The sequence below is a fragment of the Solanum verrucosum genome, unplaced genomic scaffold (genome assembly GCF_900185275.1).
Source record: "Solanum verrucosum unplaced genomic scaffold, falcon-dt-bn FXZP01000291.1, whole genome shotgun sequence".
In the NCBI taxonomy this organism is placed as follows: Eukaryota; Viridiplantae; Streptophyta; class Magnoliopsida; order Solanales; family Solanaceae; genus Solanum; species Solanum verrucosum.
The window spans coordinates 300,894-314,510 of record NW_026020080.1 but is presented as its reverse complement, the minus strand read 5'-3'; the positions used below and the strand labels follow the sequence as shown (position 1 = coordinate 314,510).

The following is a 13,617-nucleotide window of genomic DNA, read 5'->3' as shown; positions in this document are numbered from 1 at the left end:
ATCTTTACTTTATTATTCCTAAAATAAAGTATTTGTTTGTGAGTAGAAATGAATTCAGAATCTACAACTCCTACCCTCTAATTGAATTCAACAATCCTGATCAATTTCTTGCGACATTATATTCCCTATATATACATACACTATCCTATTGTATTGTGACATAAGTTTAAAATATATATTTTTATTTTATTATATCATTACATAATGATGAAAAACAAATCATTCATTTGTTCCCTAAAATCATAATTTAGAGCAAGTAATTGTGCCACTTATGTACAAGATTAATCAGCTAAATCAATGCCAACATCCCTTGAACTTAAGCACCCTCCTCTCCCACTAGGAACATGTTGCAAAGCTAGATCCAACTTTGATAAAACTCGAGAAAGAATTCTTAATTCAGGAATATTAAAATGATATATTTAGCAATTGAAGTTAGATCTATGTGCATATCTGCTAGTCCTTTATGCTCCTACAATTATTACAGCTGCAAAACCGGATTGGTCCAATCCAGTTTAACTACGCCATTGCATACTAATGACTTCAAAAGTCGCGAGGTCCAGTTTTGACACCTCTCTCTAGGCTCTAGCTATCATTATTTCCTGAGCGGAGTACTAATTCTCAGATTCAGGAAATGAAAATGAAATTGCCATCAAAAGCTTCATTTTCGTATAAGCTTAACAAATGATTAATATTCAACTCCATACACCTAGTATTCTTGAGAAAATTATTAAAATACACAAGTATAATCTGGTGAACATCGACATCAATGCTACATCATGTCCCAACTATTTCCATGTATATAATCTACTTGCACTAACAGATCAAAAGGATGCTCTCAGAGCCTTTACTCAGTCTTTAGGCATATTCTCTTTTGTCCATTCCGCAGTATCATCTGGTTGAGATTATGAGTTAGTCGCTATAACATGGAATGTTTTGTATGTATATATTTTTTACAAAAGAAAACTATTTCACCAATAATTTTACATAAAAGGTAGTAACTGTGGGAGTCGTGAAAATGCAGGTAACATATGTTAACTAACAATTGATACTAGTTCCAAGTAGCAAAAACTGACAATACTAAATAGTTGGAGGTAGCAAGTTGAGTGTTGTAAGAATAGAACAGCTAGAGAAAACTAATTCTCATCCTAAAACAACATTGGTACAAGTTTAGATCACTAAACTTGAGAAAACATTTTTTGTCATGCCAAACAGAGCAATCTTTGACCAATCAGATGTCATCTAGAATAGTGTAATAACAAGGCAGAAGAAGCTTCTATATCAAGGCCTATAGTTTGACATTCCGTGAAAGACTATCACTAAGCTTGTCCTTTTCTATCACATGACTAGCTGTTTAATCAACGATAACTGAAGTCATGGTTGAATACTTTTGGTCATACTGACAGATATACTACTGATAATTTGCATTTTCAAATGATGTCAAAATCATTAGGTTTCGAAGTGCATAGAATAAGAACATTGCAGTCGCTTAGATTGTTACTAAAATCCAATATAACATTGAAGAGCTAATTTGTATACCACAATCATTGAGAAGTTACATGCTTCTTGGTTTACAGTCATATACTATGACTCCTAATATTCTCTAATGAAAGTAGATAATTTAAGGAAGTTATATCATGGAAGACATGTCCGAGATATTATCATACCTCTTTATAGGTTAACAGCGATCCTCAATCCATCATGTGCAAGTTGAACTGGTATACCTTCTCTGCAAGCAAATAATCATGTGAAGTTCTAGATAAGCTGCTAAATCATAAAATTTGCATCCCCCCCCCCCGTCCTCTAAAGGACCACTTAGAAAGTATACCTTCTAGACCATTCCACAAGGAATTCATTATCTTTGTGATGGTCAAATTCATGAGTCATTCCAATTAGTAGAGCCCTCTTTGGGCATAGTATCTTCAACACCTCGAGAGTCTGGAAAAAAAATATATATTTTCAGATGTTAAAATAGGGCATGAACAATACAAGGTCAAATAGAGAGTTCCTATAAAGTAAGCACACCTGAGTAAGGCAAAGGTGAACATTGTGGGAACCGTTCTGCACATATTGAAGACAAAATCAAGTACAAGAGAGAATAAGACCTAACTAGACTAAATAAAAAGAACACCCAATCATTTACAATGGTATGTCTTGTATATATCAATCCTAGATGGAAAATATACAAAAAAAAAAAAAAAAAAAAAGAGGAGAAAAAAAAATTTAAAATTGTTGAATGTGCTGAGAGTTAAGGTTCATAAGGGTCCAGCAACCATTTATAGTCGGGTGCCTCAGCGCAAAACCACCATGTTCTCATCTTATTATGGTTATAAACCTCTCAGGATGGCAGGAATTGCAGTTCAAACAATGACAGGAAGCAATAGGTCTCCTGCAAAGTTTAAAGGTGTAGTTGAATCTTCAAAACAAGTTGAAAGGGATACTTATGTATTATCCCTTTCTTAAATCGGGCTGAAATTTCCTTTTCTACTACTGTTAAGTAAACTCCGCCCATGCAGCACTTGCAAATTCCCTTAATTAGTTCTAACCATGAATAGCACCTCATATGGAATTGCTACAATTCCTCCTTTCTAGTTTCTAATTTCAAATTTCCCAAACACATTTTGTTAACCAATTGAAGCTTGGTGCATAACATTTATTCATAGTATGATTAGTGCTTGGCTGGTAGGTCACAAATCGCTAGTAGGAGATCTGTTATATTCTGACTAGATGGGGTATTTATAATTAGGATGGAGCTCAATGGGTTAATCCATTTTACCCTATTTTCCACCACGAGAGTCCAAACTTACGATTTAATGGATAATAGATGATGGTATAATCCAGGCTTCTAAATTTATTGATAATGTATGATTGTATGACGAAAGTGCTGTGTCTTTTGAACACTAATTAACAATATTGAAGTTAAATGACTGCAGAAATGCAGAGGATTCATAGACCAAGAGAAAGAAGAATTATACTCCTAATAGTCGAAGAGAGAAGAATTATGGTGGGAAATGGATGGTATCAGAGGGGTATGTGAAGGGACTTGGATGATTTGTGGGAACTTCAACATCACTAGATATGCTACAGAAAAGAAGAATAGCAGAGGGGTTTCCAGGGCAATGAGATAATTCTCAGAAACCATAGAATATTTGGAGTTTGTCCATCCTCCTTTACTTGGAGGGAAACATACTTGGGAGTTGGGACAAAGAAAATCTTCACGAGTGCTTTTCAAGATTAGATAGATTTCTCTTCTCATCTGAATGGGATGAGGAATTCAATAAAATAAAAACAGCCTGTTTCCAAGAATTGTGTGCCTGTCCTTTTAAAGTGTGGGGAATGGGATTTTACAAAGTCCTATTTCAAGTTTGAAAATTGGTGGATGGAGGTGGAAGGATTTAAGGAGAGAGTAGAGGGGTGGTGGAAATCTTTTGAAATATCAGGAAGGCCTGATTTTATCTTGGCTAGAAAACTTAACTGTTAATACCCAAGTTGAAGGAATGGAACATTGCTTATGAAGGGAACCTGCAGAAGAAGAAGATCAGGCTTTTAAATCAAATTAACAGTTTTGATGTTTTGCAGGAACAAAGGCCACTAAATGAAAATGAGTTTCTGGAAAGGGCATCATTACATATGGAATTCCAGGATATAGCAAGAAAAAAAGAAAGAAGAGATCTCATGGAGGTAGAGGTCCAAAACTTTATGGTTGAAGCAAGGAGATGAAAACACCAAGTCTTTTAGAAAATGACAAATTCTCACAGACGATTCAATCATATAGATAAGCTAGAGGTACAGGGGAACCTAATCACTTATCCAGTAGGGATTAGGAAGGAGATTGTGTCTTATCATAATCTCTACTAAAAAAAAGAAAGAAAGTTGGAGACCTCAATTCTCGTATCAAGGTGGCACTAGAATTTCAGCAAAAGAGAAAGAATGAAGAACAGGAGGTGGTGGAGAGTCTGAGACTTTGTCCAGCAGATAAGGCACCTGGTCCCGGACGGTTTCTATGTGAGCTTCTTTCATAAGTACTGGGAGATTGTGAACGAAGATGTTAATGAATACCATCAGGAACTTTCAATGCAATGAGTACTTTGAGAAGTGCTTTAATGCTTCCTATATTGCTCTCATCCCCCAAAAGAAGTAGCACTAAGGAACTTAAGGACTTCAGACCTATTAGTTTAATAGGAAGTGTGTACAAGATTATTTCAAAAAAATTGACAGAGATGTTGAAGAAAGTGGCTGATGAGCTGTTCAATGGGAACCAGGTGGCTTTTTTAGAAGGCAGACAGATCATGGATGCATTGCCAATGATATCTGGACTCTAGATTATAAGGGCAAGAATCTAGTATTCTTTGTAAGCTTGATCTTGAGAAGGCCTATGATCATGTTAACTGGAGTTACTTTGTCAAGGTTCTCAAGGATATGGGTTTTGGCAGGAAGTGTATCAACTGGATAGCTTTTTGTATCAAGACAGCTGGGTTCTGTACTTAGGTAAATGGGTCCAACCACTTCTTGCTAACAAAAAAAAAAAAAAAAACGGGGGGGGCACCCTCACTTACATTACACTCCCTTTTGAAGGCTTTTTCTCTTCTCAGAGAAGTTTGAGTTATCACCTTTCTTGTCCCTCTTTGTCATGGAAGGTCTGAATCAAATGCTAAAGTGTGCAAGCCGAATGACTGGTTAAAAGACTTCACTGGTTCTAACAGGGAAGGGGAAAATGTGGAGATCACATATCTTCTTTATGTTGATTGATTCATTGGTATTTGTAAAGTTAAGGCAGAACAATTATGGTATCTAAAACTAATTCTAGTCAGTTTTAGGCAGTCTCAGGGTTTCATGTCAACTGGAGGAAGAGTATGATTTATTCCGTTAAAGAAGCAGAGGGTATTCAAACCTTGGCAGCCATTTTGGGATGTGTGGGGTAGGCTATCTACCTACTGTCTATTTGGGTTTACCTTTGGGTACTGAAAGTACTGCGCAAGCTGGAGTATTATGACTACAAGGGGAGATCAAAGCTTCATAGACAGCTTCGCTTCCTCCTCGCTTCTTTCCTGGCGACTAGATACTCAAGTGGGCAGCTAGGTAAGCAAGCTATCTTCAGCATCGGTAAAGATAGGCCGGAATGGTGGGGTAGGAGGCCCTCCCTACTTCAATGGAAAGTGGGGAATTGCCGTTTCACAGCCGCTCCTCTCCTTACAATCAAGTGGCTTTCACTCCCAAGAAGTGGGACCTAGAAAGTTAAGGACAAAATCGATGCACTAAGAAGAAACTTCAATTGGCAAGAAAACAAACAGAAGCAATCCACATAGTAAAAATCCTTAATTACTAGCAAGGAGAGAGTGTGATTGGGCATTAAAAATTTGCAGGCTCACAACATTGTTAAAATGGCTATGGAGATATAATCAGGAGGAAAATGCTCTATGGAATAGGCCATAGGGTAATCAGAGCCAAATATGAGCAAGATGGGAAATGGTGCTGAAAGAGTGTCAGTTGTTCCTATAGGATTGGAGTATGGAAGTCTATCAGATCACACAGGGAAATTATTGCAGCCAACTCCAGCATCAAGGTGGGAAATGGTTGAACGGCTAATAATTGGTTAGGCCATGGTACTCTAAAAGATTTATTCGCTGACCTTTACAACATTGCTTCCCTCCCTGAAGCAAGATTAGACACGATCTGGGATATTCAAGGGTGGAATATTACTTTAGAAAGGCCCGAAATGACTGGGAAGTAGGAGTTCTGGAATTTTTTAAGACTCTAGAAGATTTCAAAGGGTAAGAGTCTTGTGATAAGCTTTACTGGAAACCTGGCAAAGATGGTGTTTTTTCAGTGAATTCTGCTTACCATACACTGTAATTTGCATCAGCAAATAGCACAGTGGCCCTGGAGATATATTCGGAAAGTCAAGGTTCCCACAAAAGTTGTGTGTTTCTCCTGGTTAGTGATAAGAGAGGTTTGCCTGAGCCCTGACTGAAGAGAATTTAAAGAGAAGGGGATTCTAATTATGCTCTAGCTTTCCTTTTGTGGTTTAGAAACAGAATCCATTAGCCATCTGTTTCTTCATTGCTCTGTCACTGGTCTTCTGTGGCAACTTTTTCTCAACATTGTAGGCCTCAAGTTGTGTATGCCTTCCAACACTTGTGCTCATTGGGTAAATTACTACACTTGGGCTCATTGCATATACTTAACTAATTCATCGGCTAAATTATTACGGTTTACAAGCCAAACACAGGTGTCATGTATACCTATACTCACCAAAGGAGCAATGGGCTCACATTGATTGTTGTAGCTAGGAATCAGAACTGGGTCTCCAAGTTATTACTCCTTACTCCTCAACCACTCAAACCATCCCCCTTAAGACTCATTTCATTTTTCTAAATAGTAAGTTAGTTATTTGGGTGCAGTCTCCAAGTTCGTATTTCATGTTTTGAGGATCATTTGAGAAAAAACTAAACTATATCTAACACCCAAGGATGTGTCTTAGTGATCAATGAAGTAGGAACGGACCATGGGATACCGAAGTTCAAATCCCAGAAGACGCAAAGGCCAGGTTATTCTCTTTCCATCTGTTTTAACTTTGATGGACAGACTTATCCACTATTTGTACTTGTGGGGGTAAGTGGGTGCTAAGTAGATTAGCCAAGGCGTGCACATATAAATCTAAATACCACTGTTATCCAAAACAAAAACAAAAACAAAAATATATCTATAGTACAACATATATGCAAATGGTTGCTCTACTCATGGTGACAATCATTGGGTTGGTATAAAGAGGACATTTAGTAACTATGCTATTGAAGTGAGATCTTGAAGAATAACCAACAATGAGAATGCACAGACAGAATCTTCTGCTATGCATCCTAGTACCAACCAAAGCATGTTCATGTGGTCATTTACCACATAGATTAACTATTGCTTTAAAATTTAATGACATAGACATGCATTAGAATTTAGAATGAATAACAGGCTTTTATGGGCTTCAACGGCTAGATGTAATCAAATACTTGAAATTTTACAATGCCTCTGACCTTATAGAGAGTGTCCAAAATAAGCAGATCTAGTTGTTGACCACTATCTTTTGAAATGTCTGCAAAAAAAAATTCTTCCTTAACAAGACTCGACCTTCATTTATCAAGAATATACACATTTCCATCTAATGAGAACTAGGCCAGGAGGCTTCAACTATCCTCAAGTCCAGTGACTGGATGGAATATTCAGTCCCTTGGGTGAAAAGGTAAGATCAACAATGATCAAAGAGCAAACCCCACATACCAGAGGGATAGAGATAATACTCACAGGATACAGTAGTTGGAAGAAAGCGGGAAACATCAGATATATATGCAACTCTGAATTTTTTACCAAAAAGAAACCCCAAGCACACATAATCTTCGCCATGCATTACCTACATCCAAAGTCTACATGTTTAAAAAAGACAAGACACAAGGAAATATTGAGTGCATTAGAATAAAAGGAGGTATGGTGAAACTCACTGGCAACGGAACAAATTCTAGTCCTGATGCAACAAAAGGCTTTTCACAATCATTTTCAATAATCTGCCAATCAAGTTGTGACACACGTCTAATTTCCTGGCCTTCCTTAAGTTTCTTCTGGACTAAGTAAGGGAATTTCTGAACAATGCTGTTTCAGATAAAGAACTCTAGGAGAATCACGAAAATTGCACAAGAAGCAAATGGTGCATAAATGAAACATGATTATATATAAATTCCAAAGATGATACAGAAGAGCTTGCCATGTTTAGTACACATGCACATATTTTCAATGTCATTACTTTGCTGTAAATGCAATAATTGTTTATTAGTGAAATCTACAGAGGTACTTTTTATTAATGAATCTAGGACAAAAGGAAATTATGGCAGAAGTAACAACAGAAAGGAATAGTGAGATCCCAACAAATTACACCTTTTACATTATTTCATGCAAGGGGGAAGTTTTATCCGTAGCTTTGAAGAAGAAAAAATCTTTATAGTACAAAGAAAACCTGTATCACATACTTCAACAGTAAAACCACTAAATTAGTATAAACAATGTACAGTCATGGAAGTAATAATAAAAGCACAAAGTCCAAATCATGACAGGATCTTCAACTAAATGTTAAATGTTATCTTCCAAATTAAGGAGGAATTGACACACGGACTTTCAAGCCATCTTCTCCTTCATAGTCTTTCTTTCTTTCTCTTGTTATTGTTTTTTGGTTATCACTGGTAGACATATACAAGCAGCAAAATTTTCATAAATGTACCTATCCATTGAATATTGAGTCAGGTACACTGGTGTCGGATCAATGTCATTTGTTGGGCTAAATGGTTGCACTGCACGGATATCATCCAAGCCGAGAGTTGCATCAGCATGCTCATGAGTCAAAATAATCTGATGACATCACAACCTCCGGCTAAGTAAACTGTGTTCCAAATAGACAGCTCTATATAGAACAGAAAAACATTGAAAGATTTTTCTATCTCACAAAACAATATCGAAGATAAAATCAGTGAGCTGCTTCAATCATATACCTCTGTCTTATCACAGTTCTCTAGACTTTTTACATCTTCTTCTATTGGAGAACACTACCATTCAGTTAAATTTAGTCCAAAGAATTAGAGAAATATGGTAATGACTAGAATTTTTAGTGCTTTCTGATCAATAACAAAGCAGATGGTTGAACCAGATCTCCATCTGCTATGTAAGCTAATATCCAAAAGTAAAATAAAAAATCTTTTATTTTGCATATTGAAATATGTTAATAAAGTTTGTTTACATCGAATAGAAACTAAGTCCATCAGATATCAGATTTGTTTCTTGAGAACAAAAACTAGGAAATTCTGTGTTCTCTCAAACTGGGAAAATTTATGTTCTCTTTTTATTTTCTGTACCTAGAATTCTGGTTCGAAAACATTCGACCTTCGTTATTGAGGTTTCTGTTTTTGGCAAGTTGAGTCGAGCTGGTGCAGACCATGAAAGACTGTTAAATCAAATCCAAGATGCCCTATGTATGCAACCTCTTAAATAAATTTTATTCTATACATAAGCTGAAGGAAGAATATTGAACTAATAAATGTCCTGCAGACCTTTATGTGTTAAACTGAATTTCTCCAATATTTGTTCCTTCCCCAAAAGTTTGAGCGATAAGGTTAAAATACAAAAGTACAAGGAGTTCTCTAAATTTCGACTATATTAAAATCACTGACAAGACTAAAAGACTGACTAAGGGCCTCTTTGGATGGGCTTATAAAAAGTAACTTATAAGTCAAAAGCTAAAAGTCATAAGTAAATGGTACCCTACTTTTAACTTATTTTAAAACTTTTTTGGCTAAAAGTGGGTGCTTAAAAGCACTTTATAACCTTTCCAAATACCTACAAAACTAAGAAACTACTTAAAAGTCAAAAGCACCTAAACATAAGTTAATCCATATGGGCACTAAAACCATATTCCCAGTTACCAGCCAATTTATGATGAATCCTTTGAAACTGTTAATCTTGGTGAAGAATTCTGGAGAATAAGATTAGTGTTGTATGTCTGACTTATAGTTTTGATGATTTCTTCTGTTAAGTGGTAGCACAGTTCATTTCCTCACTTAGGAATCATCTTCAAAATTCAGAAACTTTTGATGTCTATCAATTCTGCTAGATGTTTCTACCTCTTTTTTTTCATGTACTGCAATTTAAACCCCGTGGATGTGCATTTTAGCATATGTCACCGTCATCCTAGTTTCTAATATCTCTATCAATAAGCCCAGATGCAAAACGCTTAGAGGAAACTCAAACAACTTATTCGGTACACTTCCCACAACTGCTGAAATAGCTATATCTTCTAATGTTTTTTCAGCTCCAGATAACATAGCATTTTTGAGGTCTCATAATTCAATAAATACCTAGAATGCTTAAACCAGATAAATAGGGCCCCAAATACCACCTCTAAGGTTTCCCAAATCCTCATGAATTGTTTGCTTCAGACTGATGAAACACCATACTTGTCATATCACAAAGTGAGTTTTGTTCGAAAATTTCTATCAGCTTGCTATCTCAGCTTATTTGCACCCCTAGCTTGGCAATGTTGAAGCTCCTTTACTATTAGAAAGTTAGTTGAGTTACAATTCCCAAGCGAAAGAGCAACATACTATGAATTTCTCCCAAAACACAGGTTTTGTGCTAAGACCTGAAGTATCTATACTGTCATCAAGTTACATATGAATTATGATGATCGATGCCTTTTCTTTAAGCAAGGTAAAAGTGATATACTTAGCAATTTGGAACTTGGGAAACTCATTATAAGCTGCATATTCTGCTAAATGCTAACACAACAAACAACAAGATACCCAGTGTGATCCCACAAGTGGAGTTGGGGAAAGGAAGAGTGTAGACAGACCTTACCCTAACACAAGCATTATTAAAATAAAAGAAACTCTGCCTAGAATAGTCTAGGGAAATAATGGGGAAATTGTTTTACAGTTAAGTACCAAAAAACACATAGAACATCTCCTTGCCTTAGGATATGAACTTGCCATGATGGGAAACTAAATATAGTGCACTTATGGTGCAAATGTAATGTGGCTTTTGGATATTAATGTAAAAAAAGGGTAATGAAGTCAACTTTTGACCCATTAGGTTATTCTGGACAGTAAAGAAACTAGAGGATATTTAAAGATTGACTTTCAAGTGAGGTCATATAGAAATTATTAGTGCAAGGGCATTCTTGTGCTTGTTCCAATCTTAAAGTATTTGGGGAATATTCAAGGCAAAATAAAGAAATATCTCAGCGACATTTCCCTTGTTTGAAGGCAATGTTATATCTTTATCAATAATTGAAGACAGATGACACGCAGATCAAACGAAAATCTGAAGACAGATGGAAAGAAGCAGAGCTAGGAAAATGTGATGCCTCCAAGTCGCAAAATATTACAAGCATATTAACATATCAAATGAAGGATGAGTGAGAAGTAATACAAAGATAAACATGTTTCGCATGCAAAAAATGGTTTACCATTTCTAAAGGATCCTAAAAAAACATATAATCCTTTATTCATTTATCCATATCATTTACATGCAATCTTGTTTCTTAGTTACAGATAACCATGTAAATTATGACAGACTAAAAGAAGCAAATCAATGCTAAGGCATGTAATAGAAACATGTGTAGCAGAAGGGAAGAGAAAGTATAATCAAGGAAAAAAGAACAAACAAAAATCATATACCTAGAAATATCTTAATGTTATAACTTTCAAAGGATCCATAGGTATAACCGTATTGTATAGGTAAGTTAAGCTTGGCAATAAGAGTACCAACACATGAATGAACTTTTAATTTGCGTGGTTGCATTTGTTTCACACATCCTACCCTCCTCAGACCCCACTTGTGGGATTTCACTGGGTATGTTGTTGTAATTACCTTGTAGCATGTAAATCTAAGTTTTATACACAAACCAGATTGTTCAAGTTATTCCTCAAATTAACTTTTAATGCACATTTGACAAATTTTCTCATTAACTGTGTTACACAACCTCAATCTACTAGTAATGCAACTGGAGAAAGTAAGTCAATAAACATAAAATGAACTCACAGAATCAACGTGAGGAATTCTATAACGAGTGAACCACCGAAGTACTTGCTCCCTAAACGTCTTCCCAACATCAATTAATATGTACTTGTGCTCACCATTGTCCTGACAATAATCAATAAGAAGAGATGTATTACACCTGCAGGCCATTAGACAACTGTTACTACCAGTCACTACCTCATAACTTTAAGCTCAATTAAACAATTCTCAGAGTGCATAAATGTTGCTGTATATAGCTGATACTTGTCTAACATGTTGCAGACCTAGTATAAGAATTATGCATTTCCTTTCTCTAACAGCTTAGACTTGTATCTTTGTCCAATTCATCCTATTCTTCTTTTCTTTACAGTAACAGTACTGATAAAAAAGGAACAGTTCTAGTAAGATTTGTATAATGAGACGGTCACATAATTCAATATGGTACCACATCAAATCGAGGTTCTAGATTCAAATCTCACCACAACCAATCAACAATAATACAAATAAACACAAGAATTATAAGTAAATAAATGTATCTATCTAACAACTTGAACTTTTATATGAGATCTCACAGAGTTATGCATAAACAATCATCAAAAGACTTCCACTGTAATAATTAAATGTACAATGAAAAGCATGAATATGTACTTGCTTCCTGAGCTTCTTCTCAGTTCCCAATAATCAATCAATCAATCTGTACCTGCTCTCACCAGTAATCAATTCGCATTGGTTTATCATAAGCCACTACTCCATAATTCGATAAGCTGCAATTAAACAGTTCTCAATACTGAAAATGTAACAATTACTAATCAAACACATTGCTAGATTCGACTAACCTAAATCAGAACATACAAATTACACACACATATCACTCGCCTGGAAAGCAAATTAAAGTTAGCAACTATTCAAAAAACAATCACAATGCAGTAAAATTAGAAGGCAGATAATGGAGAAATGACCTGTAATTAGGGTTTTCTACAGGTGGCATGGTAAGCGACTGAGAACAGACGGTACATGGAGGATCAGAGGGGCGGATCAGGCACAATGCATTGGGAACGGCACTGGAACAACCGGTGCCGAGGAAGATCAACGCTGATTGCGGCTGCGCGCTGCCGTTCTCGACGGCGGCCATTTCGATCGGAGAGGAGATGTGCGTCGTGTAATTCGAATGAGGAGAACGTGCCGGTATTTATTCGAAATGGAGACCTGAGGGACCAATAGAAGGAAATATAGCGGGTGGGTTCGTCGGTTGATCCATTGTTTCTTCTTTTATTTTTTCCGTTGGTATTTTCTCACACAATTCAATTTTATTTTCTATAATTTTTAATGAAAATTTTACCTAGATATTTTATAGAAATAATTTCATAGACCTCCTCTTAGATATTGCTCTATCATACTGATCTTTTTTGTGGTTGCGATATTAAGTTTATCTTTTTTAATTATTTTGACTTTTTTAACAATCTCTTTTACCTATTTTTTAGTATTAGAAATAAAATACAATTTGACAAATCTGCTCTTTCTCTAATACTAGGGAATTTGACTACGCTTCACGCGATCTTTGAAATAATTGTTAAAGAATTACTCTTTCTTCAATTAATTATATATGTTCTCTCTATTGCCCAAACGTAATATTATCACTCTGTTTTTTAATTGTATATTAATTATGAAGATCGTTTTGAAATGGCGATTGGAATGAAACTTAATAGATTTAGCATCTATAATCTATTAAATGGGGGATAGTACATTCTTCATCAATACGTCAAGATATATTTTCTTAGTAATTTTTTTGTTTCGTTTATATTGCACTAAACATGCATTTAACAATAGATTTTGATGTCACCTAGTACATTTTATTGAAATATCAACCAATTTGAATATTTATATTACAACATATACTTCGGTGTACCTTTTTTCTTGAGTATCTAAGAATTATGTGTTAAAGTAACTGAAAAATATTAATAAAATACATCAGCATGTCTTATTTTCTTTGTCATATTGATATGATAAAACTTCTTTAAATATTTCATTTTTCAATCATTCTTGTTCCTTTTTCAAATATACAATTTAGGTTTGTAT

General features: G+C 35.4%; 1 protein-coding gene across 1 annotated transcript; it reads right to left on the bottom strand.

Annotated features, from left to right (window-relative positions):
- Positions 1–661: 661 nt before the first annotated feature.
- Positions 662–12,829, bottom strand: LOC125824246 (putative hydrolase C777.06c). Its single transcript, XM_049503592.1, has 10 exons — positions 12,501–12,829; positions 11,566–11,701; positions 8,255–8,382; positions 7,485–7,632; positions 7,291–7,396; positions 7,023–7,081; positions 2,023–2,058; positions 1,826–1,935; positions 1,665–1,726; positions 662–892 (listed from the first exon to the last, which is right to left on the bottom strand). The coding sequence occupies exons 1-9, from the start codon at positions 12,671–12,673 to the stop codon at positions 1,669–1,671; spliced, it is 954 nt and encodes a 317-aa protein (XP_049359549.1). The 5' UTR covers positions 12,674–12,829; the 3' UTR covers positions 662–892; positions 1,665–1,668.
- Positions 12,830–13,617: the final 788 nt, after the last annotated feature.

What these genes read in the sequence shown, in the direction of transcription:
- LOC125824246 (XM_049503592.1), bottom strand. Translation starts at nt 12,673, where the DNA reads ATGGCCGCCGTCGAGAACGGCAGCGCGCAGCCGCAATCAGCGTTGATC. An exon ending in TTTTGGACACTCTCTATAAG is followed by an intron (nt 2,059 to 7,022) that starts GTCAGAGGCATT and finishes CAATATGTGCAG; the next exon opens with AACGGTTCCCACAATGTTCA. An exon ending in CTTGTGGAATGGTCTAGAAG is followed by an intron (nt 1,727 to 1,825) that starts GTATACTTTCTA and finishes ATTTGCTTGCAG; the next exon opens with AGAAGGTATACCAGTTCAAC.